Source organism: Rattus norvegicus, chromosome 1 (genome assembly GCF_021556685.1).
Source record: "Rattus norvegicus strain SHRSP/BbbUtx chromosome 1, alternate assembly SHRSP_T2T, whole genome shotgun sequence".
Classification (NCBI taxonomy): Eukaryota; Metazoa; Chordata; class Mammalia; order Rodentia; family Muridae; genus Rattus; species Rattus norvegicus.
The window spans coordinates 172,060,537-172,086,605 of NC_141534.1; the positions used below are offsets into that span (position 1 = coordinate 172,060,537).

Here is a 26,069-nt window from a genome sequence, read left to right on the forward strand (position 1 = left end):
ACAATGTGGCAGTACTAAGAGTGATCAATGAAAAAAAGAGCCCCCAAAAATGTTAGTATATTACATAAGAATGAATATTCCAGTTTTTTTCAATGATCCCATAAGTTAGAATGAAGTAATAAATATGGACTACAATAGGTTTCAGAAGTAATACGTGTAATTGAGTGAATTACTCAATTACTTTAAACAAAGTATCTTATATTAATATGTATGCTATTTTATTCAGCACACAGGCAGATGTTTTTCCATCTCCCAGGACCTTGATAATGGAAGAATTTAATGAGAAGATAGGCTCCCTTAACAAGAATTCGCAGACACTTGCTAGGAGAATGCCTTCTATCAATAGCACCCAGTTCCACCCCTCTTTCTTTATCCTGCTAGGGATTCCAGGACTGGAAGTTTTTCATATATGGATTGCTTTCCCATTCTGTCTTGTGTATCTGACTTCCCTTGTGGGAAACGTCACCATTCTGTTTGTGATCAAGACTGAACACAGCCTTCACCAGCCCATGTTCTACTTTCTAGCCACATTGTCGATGATTGATTTGTGTCTATCCACATCTACCATTCCCAAAATGTTGGGCATCTTCTGGTTCAATCTCCAAGAGATCAGTTTCGGGGGATGCCTTGCTCAGATGTTCTTTATCCACGTGTTTACAGGCATGGAAACTGTTTTGCTAGTGGTCATGGCTTATGACCGCTTTGTTGCCATCTGCAAACCTCTCCAGTACACCACGATCCTCACCAATAAAACCATCAGCCTTCTCCTTTCGGTAGTTATTGGAAGAAATTTAGTTCTTGTGACTCCATTTGTGTTTCTCATCCTAAGACTGCCCTTCTGTGGGCACCACACCATGCCTCACACATACTGCGAGCACATGGGTCTTGCCCGATTAGCTTGTGCACCCATCAAGATCAACATCATCTATGGACTCGTGGTGATTTCCCATATCCTTGTGGACATGATCCTGATTGCCTCTTCCTATGTGCTTATCCTTCAAGCTGTTTTCCGAATTCCCTCTCAAGATGCCCGATTGAAGGCTCTCAACACTTGTGGTTCCCATGTCTGTATAATGCTGTGTTTTTACACACCAGCCTTGTTTTCTTTCATGACTCACCGCTTTGGCCAAAACATTCCCCACTACATCCACATCCTTTTAGCTAATCTATATGTAGTTGTCCCACCTGCTCTCAACCCTGTCATTTATGGAGTCAGGACCAAGCAGATCCGAGAGAAAATTATAAAAATATTTATACAAAAAGAGTAATTCCATGTACAATTTGTGTAAATATATCCATATATGGCTCAAGGTATAATAATCAGAGTTCTCTTGAAATTCTTTAGGTATGGTTTCCATGCCTAGCACTTTGATTCAAATGCTTTAGTATTAATAGCTAACAAAAACACCCAGCCTCCCTACCTCCCTCTACATGTATAGATATGTCTAGAAAGTCATGGAAATAATGCCGAAGGTGGCAATGTCTTTTGAATAGAATCACTTGCAATAAAGAGGGAAACCTCTTTTCATTTCTCCATACATCTTCTCTTTAGGTAAGTTTACATATTGGAGGACATTGTGACCTAGCAATATTTTATAAATGCAAGGCTTAGCTCTTGTCTTAATAGGTAGTGGTTCTTAAATCAGTACATCTAGTGCCTTACAGGATTCTACCCTTTACAATAAGCCCAGACTTTTCCTTCGTCTCTAAAATCATTGATTCACTTCGATTAAATTCTCTACATCTCCGTACAGTCATTATTGCTCCCTCTGTGTTTTTAATCCTTCTCCACATACCCCCCTCTTTATTTTTTCTCCAATAAACAGGGTCTTAAGGGATTTAACAAACTACCATATGAATGGTAAGGAAATCTCATACCCTTTTCCAATTTGATGAAAGTCATGGTAGGTATGAGTATTTGAATCTGATTCCATAGCTCATTTGCCTTCGTGTACATAGTACTTCATAAAATTTAGAGAAAAAATAAGGTTAATTCTATGGTACAAGCTTTAAAAAAATTCTGTAAAATTTCTTAATGCTATGAATTTTGAATATTTGCTCATATTTGAAAATTCAGAATATGGATGAGGAATGAGGTTTTGTTTAAATTGCCACTGAGATGAAGTTCATGACTGACTAGTAAATTCTTGCTTTAAATCAGCAGGTAAGCCGTGAATGTCTTCTGTTTTGAAATGTTGTCTAGGTCTACATGCCAATACAAAATTATTCAAATTATTAGATGACTAGGAAATATCAGCATAAAAAGCCAAGCCAAGAAGATAGATAGCAAAAGGAAGCGCCAATTCATCTCTTGGAACCTAGGCAACTTTTGTTTTAAATAATACCAGCTATTCCCCATTCCTACCTGGTATGGCAACCTCCAGAATTTCCAGATTTGTGTGCATGACCTGCCTTGTGCACCTGGAAATTATTTGCTGCAAATTTCCAGTGGAAAAATAAAAAGTGTATCAAAACTTGATCTATTACCTTAATCTTAGAAATAAAATGAATGTTCTCATAGTAAACACAGATACTTAATATCCAAAAAATGTACCAAATAGACCCATCTTTAGCATCATTTTCATGTGGCAAGTTAAAGAAGCTAGCTTAGACATATCATCTCTATCAGAAATAATTAACTCGCATTAAGTGGAATGCGAGGCTTGGGAAGACAAGTATTAGGTATTACTCACATGTAAAATGTGGAGATTGTCATCATCAAGATAGAAGGATGATTATAAGGGGGAAAGGGAGATAAGGCAACATGGACTAGACAAGGGTAATGGAAGTGTAAACATTATCAATGTCTCATATGCATTTATGAAATAAAACCTACTCTTGTGGACAATTAGCATACTCTAATCAAAACTGTGAAACCAAACACTTTCCCCCTATAATTTGACAGTTTTTTTTATTAAACTATGTCCACCATTTTTATAAACTCACCAACCTTCTGTCCTATATTTTTTATCCTAGAAGAAATCAAGGATCTCTGAACAGATGTTCTCAACCTTGCAGCTATGCAAAAATATATTGAACTATTAGAGGTAGGGGGTTAGCTTTGGGATCTTTTGCTGTGTATGCAAAAAATGTAGTTGATTTAACCATTAAGTATCTGTACAGTTCAAATGGCAAGCAAGATTTTTTACTTATTTATCTTATATTTATCAAGAATAAAATTATTATATTGTTGAACCTATAACATGAGCTCATGAAGATAGATTGCATCTAGAATCATTGGCTTGGCAAATGTCTTTGCTGATGTCTACTGGTCAAAGGAAATAAATATCTTGATAAATAATCTAGAGGTTTTTCGTGGGCTATCTTTAGTAATTTAGTTTGCTTATTTATGCATTAATGTATTAACTCACTGCGTTCTGAGAAAAGTCATATGGACTGTATATTGACATTTTTATTACTCATGAAAAATCTATAAGAAAAATAGTAAGGCCCAAAGAGAAGACCTTTTGGTTATTGAGTTACAGGAAATGGATTTCAATTGCCTGGCTCCAAAGTATTAACTCCAGCAATAAGATGCTTAAAATGAATAATAATGGCTATTCTTTATTTATTAAACATAATAAATGTTCTTTTGTTAGAACAGGGGAAGCAAAACAAAAGTACACTTTCCTGCTGGGCTTTGTTTTATATATACATCAAGTAGGCAATAAATAAATAAATAAATAAATAAATAAATAAATAAATAAATAGTTACTTCATAGAAAAGAAGAAACAAATCTTTTCTCATTTTGGCATTTTTAGCTATCTCATACGAAACAAATAATTATAGCATAGCTAGGTACTTACACAGAAATGGAAAGAAACATACTAAAATGCTTGGAGTAAGATTTTGTTGTTGTTTACCTTTGGTTTGGTTGGTTTTGTTTAGTTTTTTGTTTGTTTGTTTGTTTGTTTTTCAAGACAGCGTTTCACTGTTGTAGCCCTGGCTGTCCTGGTACATGCTCTGCAGACCAGGTTGGCCTTGAACTCACAAATCTGCCTACCTCTGCCTCCAGAGTGCTGGGATTAAAAGTCTACCACAACCCTGTTTATTTGCTTGTTTGTTTGTTTGTTTGCTTGCTTTAATGAGACTGTTTTTCCTTCAAGATTACAATTAACATGGTCAAGCCACACTTTAATTCAGAAAGGGGATAGAGAACATTTGTGAAGGCCAATGTGGTTACTGTTAGCCATTAAAAATGGTTGGCCTCTAAAAATATGTAGAGTATAAAATTTAAATAAAAATACAAATAAAATGTTCTTTTAAAGTCCTTTTTAAAAAATAAAATCTTGAAGGTATTTTATTTTGTTTTATTTCATTTTGTTTTTCTCAGGTTTTTTTTTTTCCTCCCTTGCTGAAAATTCACTTTGCAGTTTTGGTGAGGCCAGAATTGCTCTCTGAGGGTTGGACCATTCAGGGAATGCCACAAAAGGGACAGAAAGAATGGAAAGGATACAGCACAACCATACAGTTAAGATCCCACAGCAACTAAAGTTGCCTACATTGGGCCTATCATTAGTCACTCAGAGATTGCAGAGAGGTATATGGGTCCTTACCACTCCCTGGTGAACTATTGACTACTGAAGGATTCTGGGAAAGTACATACATTGTTTTCAGTTGTGAACCCACCAGGCTCCAGTGAACCCAGAGTTTCACAGATAGCCTGGTTAGAGAACAGTGGGTCAAAAAACAAAACAAAAAGGCATGAATGTGGAAAAAGACTTATAGGGAAGAAGAGGGCTTTCACAGGGGTAGAAGGAAGAAAAGAGAGGGTAGAAGATGAGTGTTAGCAGAATGCACCACACACATGTGTGGCATTTTCAAAGAGCAAATATGGTAAAATTATAATTAAAAATCATGTCATGTCCTTAAACCATATTTTACCCTTGGCATAAATATCTATTTATTTTTATTTTTTAATTAATATATAAAATTAAGGGCACCAAATACTCACAAAATAAATGTACTTTTACGTGTGTGTGTGTGTGTGTGTGTCTGTGTGTGTGTGTCTAAGTATATATGTGTGTATCTACATGTGTATATGTGTGTGTCTGGCTGCCTGGCTCTGTGTGTGTGTGTGTGTGTGTGTGTGTGTGTGTGTTTGTGCATGGGGGGTGTCTATATCCAGGTATGGAAATAAATAAGGATCATCTTTCTTTCCTAATTATTAATTATATAAGGTTCAGAGATGACCCAGTGGAGATACTGGGTTTCCTGCCATTCTCTTTCCTCCTTTATTGCTTCTCTGCCAAAAGTGGCATCACCTATCACCGCAGTGAGATTGGCAGTATTAGCGTGAAGCCATCATGTCTCTGAGCAGCTAGCCTCCTGGGACATGTTCAGGGGAGAGTGCTCCCTGGTGATGGACAGACAACTGATCATTGCTACCCAGAGACAGATAAAAGATCTACCCTCAGAGATGTGGGAATTTTCTGTGCTGTATCTATGTCCTCATTGGGAGGAGGTTCTCCCCAGAGAACTAGAGGGCTTCTTTTAACTCCCTGGCTCTGGTTCTTAGAACTTGGTCCCATACAGGTTGCAGTCTGTGGCATCCAGTTTTTCACAAATGACTACTCAGATGTTGGTCAGAGGTGGGTAAGTTCTAGTAATGCTGATATAAGGTCTCCAAACATTAACTGAGCTCAAGCAAGTCAGCCAGGGGCAGTAGACTCTGTTGATAGATATCAAGGGGCAGAGTGGGGGTGTGTCAGTATGGCAATAACTCAGATTCATCGCTCAAAATCAGACACCAATACCCACAGTGACAAGAAAACAAAGCAGTTTCAATATATGCAGGAGTGTGTGTGGAGGCAGGAGCATATGAATAAAATTAGTATATTGTTTACATAAGAGAAATATTCATGGCAAGAAGTCAGCTGACATAGATGGCATCTTTTCCTTTCTATACATTTCCATCTGTCATTTTAGATGAGGCCAAATACCGATTATTGTGGTGGCAGGAGAAAGTAATATGATGGTGAAAATAGGGGGCTAAGCAATTTTAGTGGTGAATTCAAACTTATTTTAAAATGTATCAACTTAGTTTAAAAGTTTAATGAAACTACAATACTCCAGAGGTGGTATTTGAAAAAGTACAATTCATATAATGAGAAGTACACTGTGAAGTTTAAAAAGAAATTTCCTTAAATGTCACCTAGATCTCTTTTCCCAAAAAACAGTCTAACGTATCATTTTTTTCTGTGAAAAGTAAAATTAAATTAATTTGGCCCGTTATATGCTGAGGTAATGGCTAGGAATGAATATAGAGGGAACTAATAAGGGTCAGTGGGTATAAATCTACTGGCATTGAGTTTGATATGATCAAAATCAAAGGGAGACTAAAGCTAGGACAATCCAATGCAGGGGGGAGCAAATCACAAAATAGCTAATTATAAAATAGTTGGAAATAATTCCATAGTACATTAATAAAAGAAATGGGATATAATATGGACACATGTCAATCTAAATGAGATATATCATCATGTTTCCAAAGCGATTTTAAAGATGATATTACAGCCACCAAATTAGAATGCATTGTACTTAAAGGAACCTCAAGACAACACAACTCACAGCACTGCTGTGACACATCACTGTCTGGACCCAACCAGCCCAGTCAATGTGGAGCTACTACCTGTGACACAGAGTCTAGCACAAAACTCACCCTCTCTGGTTAATAGTTAAGTAATAGGCTAATTTGCTCAGACACATTACCACATCATGTTACAAGTGATGACTCAGAACAAAAAACAAGGCAACAGATGAATTCAGTTTTTGAAGTCAGTTAGCCAGTGACTAAACATCACTATATACTGTATCTGAAAAACTAGACAGAGCAATAACACAGTGGAAACCGGTACCTGTTCATCATACTGCTCCTTCTTTAAAAGACCATGAATCATAAAATGTCTAAAATATATTTGTGAGTATCCAGTACTCTTTTGTAATGATTGTAATATTAAAGCAAGATTTTATATTTCTAAGAGGGAGCATTGTTTTATGAGATTGTTTAACAGTCTCCAGTTGTCTCTAAATTCCTTAATTTCATTCCATAGTTTAATTCCAAACCACTATCTATCTACCCTCTTCCTTTTTACTCCAATCCCACATACAACAATTTCTCTTCTGCTTTGCAAGAAATGTATCACTCCTCTCAATTATTTGAGTCATCATCTCCTAATTCCAGTGCAATTATATGTTAAATGTTGTACACTGAACTTGTACACACACACACACACACACACACACACACACACACACACATACACACACACATTGTGGGATGGAAGAATGGAGGAAGAGATTCCATTTTGGTTATGTACGTTACCTTCTGATTAGCTACTATAATTATAAGTAAATAGTTGATAAATTAATGTATAAAACCCTTCCTTAAAGACTGAAGAGATAAGAGATGGAAGTACATGTTTATTGAAAACTTGAAATTTTTCTACATGATTTTCTGTAAATATGAGGGAATTTTTTCAAAGCTAAAATACTTTATATTCCCTCTGTAGGTCGATATAGCAGTATTATGGAATTAAGGAATGGGTTCTCTGCTTCTGAAAGAATTACACAACATACTATGAAAGAAGCTAGGGTCTCTCAGTGGAAGCCAGAAAACTGCAAGAAATACCTCTGTGATCAGTTCACACTGACATGCTTCATTCCAACAAGACACAGTTCCACCCTTCCTCCTTCCTCCTGATAGGGATCCCAGGGCTGGAAGATTTGCACCTTTGGATCGGCTTTCCCTTCTTTGCAGCATATCTAATAGCCGTCTTGGGGAACACCATCATCTTATTTGTGATCCAAACTGAACACAGCCTCCACCAACCTATGTTCTACTTTCTGGCCATGTTGGCATGCACCGATTTGGGTTTATCCACAGCCACCATCCCCAAGATGCTGGGCATTTTCTGGTTCAATCTCGGGGAGATTGCATTTGGAGCCTGCATCACTCAGATGTATACCATCCATCTATGCACCGGCCTGGAATCTGTGGTGCTGACAGTTATGGCCATAGATCGTTATATTGCTATATGTAACCCACTGAGGTACAGCATGATCCTCACCAACAAGGTGATAGCTATTCTGGGTGTACTCATCGTAGTCAGAACTTTGGTATTTGTGACTCCGTTTATATTTCTCATCTTTAGGTTGCCTTTCTGTGGTGTCCGAATTGTCCCACATACCTACTGTGAACACATGGGTTTGGCAAAGCTAGCTTGTGCTAATATCAGGGTCAATGTTATCTATGGATTGGTTGCTTTCTCAGTGGGATACATTGATCTATCTGTGATTGGATTTTCCTACATCCGGATTCTCCAAGCAGTCTTCCGCCTTCCATCCTGGGATGCTCGGCTTAAGGCACTTAGCACATGTGGCTCCCATGTGAGTGTCATGTTGGCCTTTTACCTGCCAGCTCTCTTCTCATTCATGACACACCGCTTTGGCCACAACATCCCTCACTATATCCACATACTTCTAGCCAATCTGTATGTGGTTGTTCCTCCTGCCCTGAACCCTGTTATCTATGGAGTCAGGACTAAACAGATAAGGGAGAGAGTAGTAAGAATGCTTAACCCTAAGATGCACTGAAATTTAGTTCCAAGATCTTCCATAACAGTCCAATAAGGAAGTAATGATGTCCAGTCAGATGTAAACATTAGAAACACATTCTGATAAATATCATGAGAGAACAAGTGAACAATAAACTCTGAAAAACCAAATCGCTTACTTCCCCTCATTATCTCCATAAATGCCAATCCCATTACACGACCCTCCAAGGTTTATAAGTTAGTACGCACAATCCAAAGATGTTACATAAAGATTCCAAATTCTTATCTCTATTCCAACCTATAGGAGGTACAACAAAGCCCCTTTTTAAAGCCCATGACAGCATAAAATTCCTAGAGGGAGAAAGACGATTGGAAAAGTTCAGTGTCCATTAACTACCTTGAGTAGCATCTTCCCACATAATGATTCTATCCAGTCACAAGTAACAGCCAAAGTTATAGTGATAAAAATGGCACGGAATATTACCTAAACCAAGAATACTATGGTAAAAGGTGAACTAAATGTCTTAAAACATATATTCATTCATGAAAAGACCTCAATCCTGGTCTTTTCTGGAAATTTGATCTGAAAATTACAATAAAAGTTCTTGAAAGTAGGTGTGACTACTTCAAATCCAAGATCCAGACCAATCTGGGCTACATAATGAGCTCCTGGCTCACAGAAAAAAAACTAAGAGAAAGAAAGAAAGAAAGAAAGAAAGAAAGAAAGAAAGAAAGAAAGAAAGAAAGAAAGAAAGAAAGAAAGAAAGAAAGGAAGGAAGAAAGAAAGGAAGGGAGGAGAGAGAAGAAGGAGGGAGGGAAGAAGAGAGAGAGAGAGAGAGAGAAACCTACAAACAAAACCTAGACAAAACTTTTTGAACTTCAATATTCCTGCCTACAAAATGTTTTAAAAAAAGAAAAAAATTAATTTGATGCTATGAACCAAAAACGCCCTGAAAATATTTAAATCCTATTGAATTTTAAAACATTTGGAATCTTGCATACTTAACACATAATGTCTTGTTTTCCTGGTGTATGTAGAATTATCCTTTTATTTTTTATTTACTCTTTGAAAAATTTAAGCATATGTACAATGTACCTAAATCATCCTTTTCCCTTGCCTTCCAACATGTCTCCTTTCCAACTTCATTTTCTTCCTTTCTTAAAAAAATTTAACCCACTGAATCCAATTAATATTATAAGGTGTCATCTTCTAGGATGTGGGCAATCTACTAATGGCTTCACCCCAAATAAAAGTAACTCTCCCTTCCCAAGCAATTATGAATTGACAACGGCACTTCAGATAGAGGTACGACTTCAGCAGCTCCTCCCATATCCTTGTTGGTTTTTTTTTTTTTTTTTTTTTTTTATTAACTTGAGTATTTCTTATATACATTTCGAGTGTTATTCCCTTTCCCGGTTTCCGGGCAAACATCCCCCTCCCCCCTCCCCTTCCTTATGGGTGTTCCCCTCCCAACCCTCCCCCCATTGCCGCCCTCCCCCCATAGACTAGTTCACTGTGGGTTCAGTCTTAGCAGGACCCAGGGCTTCCCCTTCCACTGGTGCTCTTACTAGGATATTCATTGCTACCTATGGGGTCAGAGTCCAGGGTCAGTCCATGTATAGTCTTTAGGTAGTGGCTTAGTCCCTGGAAGCTCTGGTTGCTTGGCATTGTTGTACTTTTGGGGTCTCGAGCCCCTTCAAGCTCTTCCAGTTCTTTCTCTGATTCCTTCAATAGGGGACCTATTCTCGGTTCAGTGGTTTGCTGCTGGCATTCGCCTCTATATTTGCTGTATTCTGGCTGTGTCTCTCAGGAGCGATCTACATCCGGCTCCTGTCGGTCTGCACTTCTTTGCTTCATCCATCTTGTCTAATTGGGTGGCTGTATATGTATGGGCCACATGTGGGGCAGGCTCTGAATGGGTGTTCCTTCAGTCTCTGTTTTAATCTTTGCCTCTCCCTTCCCTGCCAAGGGTATTCTTTTTCCTCATTTAAAGAAGGAGTGAAGCATTCACATTTTGATCATCCGTCTTGAGTTTCCTTTGTTCTAGGGATCTAGGGTAATTCAAGCATTTGGGCTAATAGCCACTTATCAATGAGTGCATACCATGTATGTCTTTCTGTGAGTGGGTTAGCTCACTCAGGATGATATTTTCCAGTTCCAACCATTTGCCTACGAATTTCATAAACTCGTTGTTTTTGATAGCTGAGTAATATTCCATTGTGTAGATGTACCACATTTTCTGTATCCATTCCTCTGTTGAAGGGCATCTGGGTTCTTTCCAGCTTCTGGCTATTATAAATAAGGCTGCGATGAACATAGTGGAGCACGTGTCTCTTTTATATGTTGAGGCATCTTTTGGGTATATGCCCAAGAGAGGTATAGCTGGATCATCAGGCAGTTCAATGTCCAATTTTCTGAGGAACCTCCAGACTGATTTCCAGAATGGTTTTACCAGTCTGCAATCCCACCCCTTGTTGGGTTTTTTTAATGGCTTGATCTGTCACATTTTCTCTGCCTTTCTAAAAACCATTAGTTTACCTAACCCTCAAGAGACTTGAGGCCTCAGGGAGTGGGGAGGCCTGGAGGGGGCATCCTCTTGGAAACAGGGGGAGGAAGGAATGGGATAAAGATCTGTGGGAAGGTTGACTGGATGAGGGTAATGACTGGACTGTAAAAAAAGTGAAATTAAATAAAAATAGCATTATATTACATTCCAAAAGTTAGCCACTAAGGTCTATTGCCTTTTTTAAAAATAATTTTCTCCTCATAAGGCCGACTAACAAGATCCAGATATCAAAGTATTGAAGTCCAGCAATCAAAAGCCCCTCTTGACTCACCTAAGTAACATGCCTAGTCAAAATTCAACACTTCATCCTAACATGGGTTTCCTAGTTTACCTTTATAAACTGCCGTTTGCCTATGTTCCACCTCTGTCTTCTCCTTACCCAGCGACAAGCTTTTGTCTTGCCAGGTCAAATACCCTTCCTCCTCCTCTTCCTCCTCCTCCTCCTCCTCCTCCTCCCCTTCTCTTCCTCCTCTTCCTTCTCCTCCTCCTCTTTTGTTCTCTTCCTCATCACTGTTTTTGTTACTTATTCTCTGCCTTCTGTCCCCATGGGGAAAATAAATCTCCTTTGTGCTGAGAACTTGGACTTGGGGTTCCTGAGCCAAAACTCTTCCTTTCAATACTGAGTACTTACGACCACTAATTTCTTTAGAACTTTGAATAGTTATGTGTCTCTGCCTTAAACATTACCCACTGAAAATAAAAACCTCTACCAAATTAGCTGCAACCCCAGACCGGTAGATCATTAGTTTAGGGAAAATTTAAAACAGATTAAGAAAAGCAAATTTCACCCGTTTTACTTCATATGAAGTTTAGATTTATATATGAATAAATATATGACCTAAAAGTATGTGGCTGACTATAAGATGAGAGTAATATGTAATGAGGGGGGAATAAGATAGAGCAATGAATAGATATGTCAAAAGCAGAAATGAGCTCTGACTTTGGTGGCAATAAGTGATTGACTCTACGTTGGGAATCATAGGATATAAAAACCTAAGAGGAATACTCAAGAATTTAAAAATACACTGTGCTCCCAATTCTCCAACTTCTTCATAGCAAGCAAGCTGTATTTCTCCAGGGAATAGAAGGAGTATGAACTGTAATATAAATGTCCCTTTCTATGAAACAGAGTACAGAACTATTCCTGCCTGCTAGAAAGTACTATCTCATGGGAAAATGAAGACATCATCCCACCTCCATGATGTCAGTGGGACTAGAACTAGGCTTACATGTGGGAAAGTTGTAAGAATGGCATATGGGAGTAGATCTTGAAGGGAAATTAGAGTCCTGGGTTAGAAAATTAGTAAAAGGCAAGGTGGAGGGTGTACCAAATCTCAGCTAGACTCACAGATTCTTTCGGGAGGACCAGTATCATACATAAGGATTCGAGGATCTGAAAAAAGTTAACAGATAGAGGATCTCATGAGCAGTACTTTGTACCTTGTACTCCTGTACTCATAAGTACATTGAGTCCTTATGAGAGTAAATTGCAGAATGTAGATTTGAAACAGGAAGAAGTCTCCTAGTTGATTGTTAATTAGAAACCTTCATTAGTCTACCTCTTTGTACCTTTCTCTTTTTCTGAAAGTCTCAGCTCTTCAGTTCTCTCTCTCCCTCCCTCTATCCCTCTCTCCCCTGTCCTGACACACACAAACCTTTTGTCATTTCTACTTTCATTTCAGTTTCTACTAATTTCAGACACTTCTCTTTCTGTCTTCTCATTCCCTTCTGTCCTGGGGACACACATTCTTTGGTTCGTCCCATTTGTACTATGTTCTTTCTAACTCCCCATCACTCAGCCCAGAGTCAATCCAGTGTATAGTGTTTACCTCAAACCATCAAGTTCCCAGGGTGGAGGAAAACTACAGCACCATTTTCCACTGGATTACTTTCTCTCTTCCCCTCATCATCCATCATTCTAAATCCCTTCTCGCTTCCAGTTCATGCTAAACAGGTTTGAAGTTAGATTGAATTTTTTTAATTAAAAGAAACTCATATCACCTTCTTTGTATTCTAATTTGGCGTTGGAAGAATTATTATAAGCCTCTATGCCCAGGGCATCTACTCTACGCACTGAGAGTGATGATCTTCAGATCACTCTGAAAGGTAACCTGTGTGAAGGTTCTTTAAAAATCCCAGTGATGCTCTGAGCAGGTAGTCTGCATACTCACAGGAAGGAGATGGGCAGAGAGGACTGATTAACCTGGGACAAGAAAGGTAGCAATTGGAGAAAAGAATGAAAAGCAATGTGAATATAGGTGTTGGGAAAAAATTAAAATGAAGTGATTTTTTAAAATATTCTTCAAAACAGGCCAAGAGTCCTATAACCAACACACCACTCTTAAGTTAAAATTCCAGTTAAAATGGCTTTGTATGCACAAAAAAGACCACCTCAACAACAATATCCATGAACATGTTAATGTGGAAGGATCTGACCCCTAAATAACTACAAAAAAACCAATGACTTTTGGGAGGAGAATTATGACACAAAGTGTTCAAAAATCACCCTGGAAGGCAGAGATTGAAAAGACAAAAATATAGAACTAGTGTTCTCTCTGAATGCAACTGATAATATGAGCTACAAACTTTCTAATGGTTTCTATTGAACTTTTCTAGAAAACACAAGATTTGGGACTGTGATTTTTTTTTTGCGTCAAACATTAAAACCCAATTATAACTTATGAAGTCACAAGGAAAACTAGTGGCAATGGAAAAAATCAATATTCACGTTAAGAAATGTGAATTTGTTCATTTCCTCAGAATGCCACTGAAGACCCTTTGTTACCATGTCAGAAGCCATCTTGGAAAGGCTAAAGGTATGCAGGTGACTTTTGTGGAGATGGCCCATCATTTTACATGGCTGGGATGAATAAACTCTGAATTGCAGGGCATTCAGAGATCTCATCTCAGGACTGATTCTTTCTGCTGACATACCTTTCCTGTCATTATTACATATCCTAATGATTACTGGATATTAGCCCACACTATTAGGCAGATATTTTCTACAGATCAATGAAGATGTAATCTCTTGTAGTAATTCTATGTAGACACATTGATGATTTCATAATTTCTAATAATGATTCTATAAAATTTCTAAATTTCTACAAGTAATTCCCAGTCCTTTGAAAAATTGTAATTAAGACTCTGTAAATCTACATGTGCATCACAGACTCATTGCACTAGTATAAGAAAGCAGACGAAACAAATTTACAATAGGGGTTAGATTTGAAACTATTATCTGATAACTGCAAGTCATAAACTTGGAATGGAAAAGTTATTGTACATGCAAGGACAGAAAATAAAATATTGACTAATTTATTTATACAAAATTTCAAAACTAATATGACATAAATGCAGATGATATGACTTTTGATAAAACTGTGCTGACTTATAAAAATTATTGCTTTAAACTTTTAATGAACTTATAAAGATAGAAGAGAGATAATGAATGTTTAGTTATATACTAGTCTTAATGGAACACATGTAAACATTTCTACTATAACTCATTATTCAGTTTATGATTTAACTTTATGACTCAAACTTGCTATGAACTTTTGGAATGTGATGAAACTTGGAAAACCATGGGATCATTTATTCTGAGAAAGTATAAGAACCAAGAACAACAATAAAGGAGGTGCTTTTTACTTTCAGAAATAAAGAGGAAAGAACTTTTTTCTCTCTTTCACCAATAGAGAGATGGGTCTTTTTTCTTAGAGGGGCTTTTACTTTCAGCAATAAAAAGGTATAAACTTTTTCTTTTTCTGGGCAATAGAGAAGGAGCTTCTTTTTCAACCAGAATGAGTTCTTTCTGCACTGTTGCTTGCTCAATGAAACTTCCTCATGGAGGTTTTTGCTCCATCCACCAAACACACACACACACACACACACACACACACACACACACACACACACAGAGAGAGAGAGAGAGAGAGAGAGAGAGAGAGAGAGATGCACGCACACACGCAGCATATGTATGTGTGTGTATGTGCGTACATGCGTGTGCATGTGTGTGGGTGTGTGTATGTAAGATGTATTGTGAAAGCATGCATGAACACTTGAAAAGCTTATGAGACAGGTGGTCAGGCCCGACCAGGAAGTGTATGACTTTTGTGTCCATGTATATTGCCTGTGTAAAGGATTTTAATTCTTCTCCTTTCTTTTCTCTCTGCCTCATAAAGAGTTAATATGTTCCTGGCCTCTCAAGCAAGCCAGTGAGAGATCATTGAGAGAGAAAAGAAATCAGGGCTTATTAGCACAAAATAGTAAGAAAAAGAAACCAACACTTATTAAAGCACAAATAGTAAGAGAGTTACAGAGTAAGAAACCAGCACTTATTTAAGCTCAAATAGTAAGCAACCAGTGCTTATTAAATTCCAATAAGATACAAGGTCAGGGATCATCAGTCCTTAGTCTTCCTCTGACTCTGTGTTACACGAAAGAAAGAAAGAAAGAAAGAAAGAAAGAAAGAAAGAAAGAAAGAAAGAAAGAAAGAGAAAGGAAGAAAGATGGATGGATGATGGGAACAGTATGATCATTTTTGAAGAATAAATGTAATATTAAAATAACTTAAAATATTTAATTCATTTTTTAATTTTTAGCTAATAATTTTTTATATTTTATTTACTTTTTTATTTTTTAAAAATATTTATTCTAATTTACACAGCATTTCTACCTGCACATGACTTAATCAGAAGGTATATTTTCTGACATTCACAAAAAGTGCTCATATAAGAATACTTATTACAGGTCCAGGGAGATGGCTCAATGGGTACAGATGAGAGATGAGTGTGTTAACAAGTCACGTGAGCTGAACTTGATCTATAGACTCCATATCCTAGAAAGAGCAAATCAACTCCTACACATTGTCCTCTAATACACACACACACACTACACACACACACACACACACACACACACACACACACACACACAGTAAAATTAAAAATAATATTCAAAAATAAATAGCAAAAAGGTTAATAACTATATGCTGGGGTCACATAAAGATTGGTTATTTTATTTATTTACATTTCAAATGCTACCCCCTTCCTAGTTCTTCTCCAAAAACTCCCTATCCAACCCCCCTACGCTCCACCCACCCACCCAGCCACTCACTCACTCACTCACTCATTCACTTACTCCTGCCTTACCACCCTAGCATTCCCCTATGCTAGGGCATCAAGCCCTCACAGGACCAAGGGCCTCCACTCCTGTTGATATCAGATAAGGCTATCCTCTGCTACATATGTAGTTGGAACCATGGGTCCCTCCATTTGTATTCCTTGGTTGGTGGTTTAGTCCCTGGGAGCTCTGAGGGGTGGGAGTGGTTGGTTAATTTTGTTGTTCTTCCTATGAAGTTGCAAACCCCTTCAGTCCTTCCCCTAAATACTCCATTGGGGTCCCCATACTCAGTCTGATGGTTGGCTGCAAGCATCCATATCTGTATCAGTAAGGCTCTGGCAGAGCCTCTCAGGAGACATCCATATCAGGCCATATGAAGCTCAAGAAGTAGGAAGACCAAAGTGTGGATGCTTCAGTCCTAGAAGATGAAACAAAAAAATCGTGGGAGGTAGAGGGTAGGAGGGACTTGGGAGGAAGAGAGGAGGAGGAGGAGAGGAAAAGGAAGGGCAGGATCAGGTGTGGGAGGAGATAGGGGAGATGTATAGAGGGTTAGGAAATTGAAGTACAGAGGTGTGTAGCAATGGGGGATGGAGAACTGGGGGTAGCCAACAGAATGTCCCAGATGCCAGGAAAGCAAGAGGCTCACAGGACCCACTTCATCTCTGTTTGGATTATTGCAATGACCTAGTGGGAGATGGAGGAAGCTTTTTGCATTAGCTCTCTTTATTTTTTCTGTAGTACAGTCTAATATGACTATATTGAAACATCTATTTCAAACATGTCAGGCTAGTTATATCTCTACTATGCATAGCTTCACAATTCACTCATAATAGAAAGAAATGCTAACAATGGCTGAGAGGATTATACACAGTCTGACCTATTTGGCCCCTCCTCCAACCACTATTGATGCCACCTCCTACATCATTTTTTTTCTTCCATGGCTTGCCATTCATTATCACCTCTCAGTGTATAATTTACCCCTTGTCTACTATGTCGCCTTGATTACAATTTTTAAAATGATAACTAGTTTACTCCTGAGCATAAAATTATTGCTAGCTAATGACCTTGAATTCAAGAAAGTTTATTTTTAATACCATCTGTTCATTAAAAGAAACCAAGAGAAACCTTAGACTTAAGATAAAGAGGTCATAAAAAGATATTGAATCCTTTATAGCAGCATGCTACTTTGGTGGTCATTCCTCAAGGCAAGCTACATTAAATCCTGAAGGAGGATGATGTCGAAGTCTAATCTGCTCATAGGCTTCAAGATCCAGTCAAGAAGAAACAGAAGAGACCATAACAATCTGTCTGCATGGACTATAGTATAGTTTGAAGACACCAGTGAAGTAAAGAAAATATAAAATGTGGATAACAAATGAGAAAAGCCATATAGATAGATATGCTGCTTTGAAAGAGTTCCCAGCCTGGAAAACAGAGAGGAGGACAGGATTGCAGGAGGACCTCATCAGTGGAGACTCTGGTACTTTAACATTTAGAAAGATTAAAACTTCTATACTTGATAGACCAGGGCTCTGGAAAAGAAAGAAGTGCATGGAGAAGTAAGTTTGAAAGTCTGCAGAGAACCTACCTCCAGTGAATGTATTATGTAAGAAAATGGTATGAGCTATCCACTTCAGTCAGAAAGGAACATAATTCTCTGGGTACTTGGAAGATATTCAAAGAGTCTTTCCTCAATAATAAATCAAAAATAGTCATAGAGTAAGAATCGTTCTAGGTCTTTCATAACGAATTTTAAGAACAAAGCCCTTACCCCCTAAAAGCAAATCATTCTCAAATAACTTATTTGCATTTCATAATGAATCCTAAGAATTATTATAAAAAATGACATCTTTGAGATTTGGCCCCCAAAAAAGCAATGTCCCAAAATATCTGATATGAATCAGGCAATGCTGGCACAAGCCTCAAATCCCTGCTCTTGGGAGGCAGAAAGAGGCTCATCTCATTCCATATATTCAAAAGAATTAAAATATAGACAATATTTGGAAGACTTAAGGTTGCTTTCCATAGATGAGAAGTACAGTGTCTGAAATAACAAATGGAATTCAGGGCATATTAAGCACCAAATAAAGAAAGGCACAGACTTTTATCTCATTTAATTAGAATATTTCCATTGAGTAATGAGTAAAACCATGTTGGTGAGAATTTCTTTTACTATTTCTCTTACATTATGATAACAACTCCATGAAAAGAGTTGTGATAGGTTAACTTTGAGTCATGCAGTTTTAGGCAGTCTACCTATACAACAAGCATATGCAGAAAGCCCACACAAACTGAGCTTGTGAACTCCATGGCAGGCACCAAGTGAACATGTAAACCTACAGATATATGTTACAAGCCCTTTGCCCAGGAGATTGACTTAATCCCTGCAGACAACAGCCAATGAAGGATGAATTACCAGAACAAATTCCTTTCCAAAAAAAAGAAAATGATTTTCTCTTCTTGCCTATATGCTTGTTTCCCCCAGAGGGCTCTTTTGAACTAGAAAGAAAATAAATTGAGAGCATTGCAGTGGGTAAGGTCCCTGAGGCTCTGGCTGTATAACTACCCTGTCTACTTATGAAACTAGCCAGAACTCTAGCATCCATGGATCCAAAACCCCTGACTCAAGTTCTTGGTAAGTGATTTTGAGGAGAGGAATTTCTTTTGCTGAGTCAGTGTTATAAGAAGAGTAGAAATAATCTGTCTGAAAAAGAAGCGAATGTGAGGAGCTAGCTCTTCCGACCCCCACCCCCACCCCTGTCTTTCCTAGTGGGGTGAGCAGTAGAAAAGCTAAGCAGTACATGCATCCTGTGGAAAACAGGTAGTTGTCAGCTATGAAGAGAGAAATTCAGGGGTCTAGGGGAAGAATATATTTTTAAGTGGATTATTAAGTAGGAACTAATTTAGGTACGTGTAAAATCATAGGTAGGAACAAAAGATGTAATTGGGAATTGCGAGAAAGATAATTCAGCAAATTTTAGCAAAAGTTAAAATTGCCAAAAGTGATAGTTCCAAAACTAGAAAATTATACCCAAAAAGCCATGAACTACCTCCTATTCTACTCAATAATGCCTAGAGTAACAACTGAACAGATTCCTTGCATTCCTGTCTGAACTTCAAGAAGCCAGGAGAAACGAACAGTACTGTCACTTCTTGGAACAGTGCTTCTCTAGTGCTGATCCGTGGTCTTGTCAACCTAAAGATAGGCTCTGGTTGCAATGTCTTTTTTTGTTTGTTTGTTTTGAACTTAAACTTCCCAAGATTCCTCATCATACCCCTGGGTAGACCCACAGAAGCCAGTGTCAGCCTTAACAGTGTCGCTGACAAGCTCTAGTTGTAAACAAAGACTAAGAGATACCATAGATGTGTTTTAAGGTACTTAACTTCTTAGGCTGTATAGGTAACCCTATATTTGTTGAGTGGGAATTCTAACAAGACAGAGCAGAGAGGTAGATGGAAAAATGGAAGTATGAATGAGAGGGAAAGATATAAAGTGATCATATGACATCCAGACATTTTATCTAATGATGAAAATAGTCACATTTAAGCTCTGTAAGACACAAAGCATGCTTCTTCCTCTAGGCTCCTGCATCATCCTCCACTCTTCAGTCACTAGACCTTGTATCTGATGGGAGCCTCTAGACATAAACTCAAAAGTCTTCCCGTTTTCAATATGAAAGCCCTCTATTCTTTTCAGGAATACTTCATGATTCTGTGAGGTAGAGGAGGTACTTGATCACAGTGAGATCAGTGACTATACTTCATAAGGAACAAATGTAAATTTTCCCAAGAAATTAGTCAGAAAATGAGGAAGCAATAAATGCAAAATCTTAAAGATGAATGTAGTGATAATAAGAATATTTTTCATCAGACAGAAGTTGTATGTGTTGTGGATAAAAGAAATGCTAATTGTGATTAGGTCAATTGTCACAAATTATGGACATAGCAGGAACTTGATTTAAACCTCGAATTCATAAGTAGATATATTGGAATAGAAAAAGATCAGGTGGAGTTAATAATGCCCAAGTCACAGAGAAAGCACCTTAGTTACAAACTCAGACTAGAAGGTACCTTCTCTAGGTTATTTAAGGCCACACTTCACTAAGAAAAGTTCAAAACTGATTAAAAGAGAAGCTAAGATGAGATTGAGGTTGTGGATATGAAGTTATGAAATGGAAAAAGAAGTTATGGGAGTGTAGCTATGAAAATAGCTTTGCAGTGGGTTTAGCCCATAAAAACCAAGGAAAAACACTAAGAACCAATACAAAAAGTAGATGAGGGATGAAATTGAGCCTATGAACAGTGAAAAGGACAGGAGTCCAAATGCTAGTAAACTATTCTTAAGATTTGGGCAGAGCATCATAGAAAAACACAGATAGATAAGTAAAGAGGTAGGTTGATAGATAATATAGACTGATAGATAGATAGATAGATAGGTAAATGATAGATAGATAGATAGATAGATAGATAGATAGATAGATAGATAGATAGATAGACAGGTATATTTATGTATTTATATACATGTATGTGTGTATGAATGTGTATTTATTTGTCACCTTGACACCATTGGAGATAGGTGTGTTTATATTCCCACTGCTCTTGTATCTAAAGAAATTTAGACTTTATTTCTTTCACATTTTCGTGCATACCTTTTAAACTGTAGGAAAGATACCAACTCTTGCCCAAGTAAAAGATAAATTTTTAAAGTGGTTAACTTACCTAACCTTTACCCAGAATATTGTGACACATAAATGAAACTATTAAGGTAATTTTGTATTTGCCAAGATTGTTAGTAATATACTTGTTACTAATATGTTGTTACTATATACTCATTATTATTAGCAAGGTTTTAAAAATGGGAGATTTAACTTTTTTTCTCTATACACCGATAGTTCTTGCTAGTGAACTCTTTTTTGCCTGAAGAAACAACTGTCAGGAAGAGTAAACAGAGGGGTCCTGTGAAAGGAGGCTCATCCTCTCTCCACTGAGCTGCATCATTAATATAGGGATAGTTTGGGAGGAGCTAGCAGAGAACTAGAATACATTTGGGGAGTAGAAGAGGCATCACTAGGAACAAAGATGTACTATGATGTACTATGAGCCTCTTGGAAAAAGTACGCAATCGGTATGAAAATATCATAGAGCTCTGGCTCTCCAGTTTCACTACAACTCTGATTGTACTGCACCCCAACCTCAGAACTACTTTTTTTCTAACATATTCCCATTTTAAAACTATTAGTTATATAGTAATTTAAGCTTTCTGGTTTGTTTATAAGAGTGTCTCTATCTGTAGTCCAGGCTGCCTTGAACTGGGGAATCCTTCCTACCTCAGCCTCCTGAGTGTTGGAACTACAGATGTGTGCCACTGCACCTGGCCCTGTCTTAAGTTTACATTATCACAGAATCACTACACCTCATCAGACATTGCTATATCCTAGACAGACTTAGGTGCAATGAGTTGACTTGAAAGGTCCTGGAATGCCACAATTTGCCAAGCTATGATACTCTTTGAGGTTGCTCACAGTCCAGGGGCGGGGGAGATGCACATTAAAATATTTGATGTCTGTGAAGGCACTGTTTCATATCATTTACATTTTTCTCCCACTTCTCCACAGCGTGAGATTTAGCCCTCTCCAAGTAATCTGTGCTCTTTCTTGGAAAGCAGCTATGCTCACCTCTGTGCCACCAGCTCACTCTTGTGTGCGCATTCTTACAGTGGCTCACTCATTTGGTATCACCATAATCCCACTGAGTACACACAATTTCACCACCTTTAAAGTGAAGATACTTTCTTTTCCAATTTTATGACCTTAGAGGTTAAAAGACTTATATGGGCAAATCCTAAATGAGAAGAGATTCACAGCAATATGGAGGGTGGAAATATGTACCTGGATCACTCAAGGCAGAAATGAACATGAACAGGGACAGAAGGCTTAAACAACTGAACTTCATAATTCCCACACCACTGTAATCAGAACATGTGATTCTTCTTCTTGTTTAGTGACACCCACTGCTCTCCTAGCACTGTAGTTACTTACTCTTCTTTGGTCCAGAGGTTAGGACTCTGAAAAGCTTGATGAGTTAAGAAAGACCAACTATTTTGTAAGGTACATCCTCACCAAATAAAAATAATTTTTTGCGACAAAGGAATTCACTCTTATATTCACTCTTCATTATAGAGTAGATAAAAATATATAATTAAAGCAAAGTAAATACAAGTGAAAGGCTAGAATGCTACAGGAACTAGAGACATTTATCTGAGTCCTTGTTGTGTTCTGTGCATTATTTTGTTAACTTGAGTATTTCTTATATACATTTCGAGTGTTATTCCCTTTCCCGGTTTCCGGGCAAACATCCCCCTCCCCCCTCCCCTTCCTTATGGGTGTTCCCCTCCCAACCCTCCCCCCATTGCCGCCCTCCCCCCATAGACTAGTTCACTGGGGGTTCAGTCTTAGCAGGACCCAGGGCTTCCCCTTCCACTGGTGCTCTTACTAGGATATTCATTGCTACCTATGGGGTCAGAGTCCAGGGTCAGTCCATGTATATATAGTCTTTAGGTAGTGGCTTAGTCCCTGGAAGCTCTGGTTGCTTGGCATTGTTGTACTTTTGGGGTCTCGAGCCCCTTCAAGCTCTTCCAGTTCTTTCTCTGATTCCTTCAATAGGGGACCTATTCTCAGTTCAGTGGTTTGCTGCTGGCATTCGCCTCTGTATTTGCTGTATTCTGGCTGTGTCTCTCAGGAGCGATCTACATCCGGCTCCTGTCGGTCGGCACTTCTTTGCTTCATCCATCTTGTCTAATAGGGTGGCTGTATATGTATGGGCCAAATGTGGGGCAGGCTCTGAATGGGTGTTCCTTCAGTCGCTGTTTTAATCTTTGCCTCTCCCTTCCCTGCCAAGGGTATTCTTTTTCCTCATTTAAAGAAGGAGTGAAGCATTCACATTTTGATCATCCGTCTTGAGTTTCATTTGTTCTAGGGATCTAGGGTAATTCAAGCATTTGGGCTAATAGCCACTTATCAATGAGTGCATACCATGTATGTCTTTCTGTGATTGGGTTAGCTCACTCAGGATGATATTTTCCAGTTCCAACCATTTGCCTACGAATTTCATAAACTCGTTGTTTTTGATAGCTGAGTAATATTCCATTGTGTAGATGTACCACATTTTCTGTATCCATTCCTCTGTTGAAGGGCATCTGGGTTCTTTCCATTTTCTGACTATTATACATAAGGCTGCGATGAACATAGTGGAGCACGTGTCTCTTTTATATGTTGAGGCATCTTTTGGGTATATGCCCAAGAGAGGTATAGCTGGATCCTCAGGCAGTTCAATGTCCAATTTTCTGAGGAACCTCCAGACTGATTTCCAGAATGGTTTTACCAATCTGCAATCCCACCAACAATGGAGGAGTGTTCCTCTTTCTCCACATCCTCGCCAGCATCTGCTGTCACCTGAGTTTTTGATCTTAGCCAATCGCACTGGTGTGAGGTGAAATCTCAGGGTTGTTTTGATTTGCATTTCCCTTATGACTAAAGATGTTGAACATTTCTTTAGGTGTTTCTCAGCCATTCGGCATTCCTCAGCTGTGAATTCTTTGTTTAGCTCTGAACTCCATTTTTTAATACGGTTATTTGTTTCCCTGCGGTCTAACTTCTTGAGTTATTTGTATATTTTGGATATAAGGCCTCTATCTGTTGTAGGATTGGTAAAGATCTTTTCCCAATCTGTTGGTTGCCGTTTTGTCCTAACCACAGTGTCCTTTCCCTTACAAAAGCTTTGCAGTTTTATGAGAGCCCATTTGTCGATTCTTGATCTTAGAGCATAAGCCATTGGTGTTTTGTTCAGGAAATTTTTTCCAGTGCCCATGTGTTCCAGATGCTTCCCTAGTTTTTCTTCTATTAGTTTGAGTGTGTCTGCTTTGATGTGGAGGTCCTTGATCCACTTGGACTTAAGCTTTGTACAGGGTGATAAGCATGGATCGATCTGCATTCTTCTACATGTTGCCCTCCAGTTGAACCAGCACCATTTGCTGAAAATGCTATCTTTTTTCCATTGGATGGTTTTGGCTCCTTTGTCAAAAATCAAGTGACCATAGGTGTGTGGGTTCATTTCTGGGTCTTCAATTCTATTCCATTGGTCTATCTGTCTGTCTCTGTACCAATACCATGCAGTTTTTATCACTATTGCTCTGTAATACTACTTGAGTTCAGGGATAGTGATTCCCCCTGAAGTCCTTTTATTGTTGAGGATAGCTTTAGCTATCCTGGGTTTTTTGTTATTCCAGATGAATTTGCAAATTGTTCTGTCTAACTCTTTGAAGAATTGGATTGGTATTTTGATGGGGATTGCATTGAATCTGTAGATTGCTTTTGGTAAAATGGCCATTTTTACTATATTAATCCTGCCAATCCATGAGCATGGGAGATCTTTCCATCTTCTGAGGTCTTCTTCAATTTCTTTCCTCAGTGTCTTGAAGTTCTTATTGTACAGATCTTTTACTTGCTTGGTTAAAGTCACACCGAGGTACTTTATATTATTTGGGTCTATTATGAAGGGTGTCGTTTCCCTAATTTCTTTCTCGGCTTGTTTCTCTTTTGTATAGAGGAAGGCAACTGATTTATTTGAGTTAATTTTATACCCAGCCACTTTGCTGAAGTTGTTTATCAGCTTTAGTAGTTCTCTGGTGGAACTTTTGGGATCACTTAAATATAATATCATGTCATCTGCAAATAGTGATATTTTGACCTCTTCTTTTCCGATCTGTATCCCTTTGATCTCCTTTTGTTGTCTGATTGCTCTGGCTAGAACTTCAAGAACTATATTGAATAAGTAGGGAGAGAGTGGGCAGCCTTGTCTAGTCCCTGATTTTAGTGGGATTGCTTCAAGTTTCTCTCCATTTAGTTTAATGTTAGCAACTGGTTTGCTGTATATGGCTTTTACTATGTTTAGGTATGGGCCTTGAATTCCTATTCTTTCCAGGACTTTTATCATGAAGGGGTGTTGAATTTTGTCAAATGCTTTCTCAGCATCTAATGAAATGATCATGTGGTTCTGTTCTTTCAGTTTGTTTATATGATGGATCACGTTGATGGTTTTCCGTATATTAAACCATCCCTGCATGCCTGGGATGAAGCCTACTTGATCATGGTGGATGATTGTTTTGATGTGCTCTTGAATTCTGTTTGCCAGAATTTTATTGAGTATTTTTGCGTCGATATTCATAAGGGAAATTGGTCTGAAGTTCTCTTTCTTTGTTGTGTCTTTGTGCGGTTTAGGTATAAGAGTAATTGTGGCTTCGTAGAAGGAATTCGGTAGGGCTCCATCTGTTTCGATTTTGTGGAATAGTTTGGATAATATTGGTATGAGGTCTTCTATGAAGGTTTGATAGAATTCTGCACTAAACCCGTCTGGATCTGGGCTCTTTTTGGTTGGGAGACCTTTAATGACTGCTTCTATTTCCTTAGGAGTTATGGGGTTGTTTAACTGGTTTATCTGTTCCTGATTTAACTTCGACACCTGGTATCTGTCTAGGAAATTGTCCATTTCCTGAAGATTTTCAAATTTTGTTGAATATAGGTTTTTATAGTAAGATCTGATGATTTTTTGAATTTCCTCTGAATCTGTAGTTATGTCTCCCTTTTCATTTCTGATTTTGTTAATTTGGACGCACTCTCTGTGTCCTCTCGTTAGTCTGGCTAAGGGTTTATCTATCTTGTTGATTTTCTCAAAGAACCAACTTTGGGTTCTGTTGATTCTTTCTATGGTCCTTTTTGTTTCTACTTGGTTGATTTCAGCTCTGAGTTTGATTATTTCCTGCCTTCTACTCCT

At 38.1% G+C, this 26,069-nt stretch overlaps 2 protein-coding genes across 2 annotated transcripts; both read left to right on the top strand.

Moving 5' to 3' along the window:
• The first annotated feature begins 329 nt into the window (after positions 1 to 329).
• Or52e4 (olfactory receptor family 52 subfamily E member 4) lies at positions 330 to 1,268 on the top strand. The gene is given in 1 exon segment (NM_001001032.1): positions 330 to 1,268. A coding segment is annotated over 1 exon segment (939 nt).
• Positions 1,269 to 7,654: 6,386 nt separating this feature from the next.
• Or52e5b (olfactory receptor family 52 subfamily E member 5B) lies at positions 7,655 to 8,596 on the top strand. The gene is given in 1 exon segment (NM_001000184.1): positions 7,655 to 8,596. A coding segment is annotated over 1 exon segment (942 nt).
• The last annotated feature ends 17,473 nt before the right edge of the window (positions 8,597 to 26,069 follow it).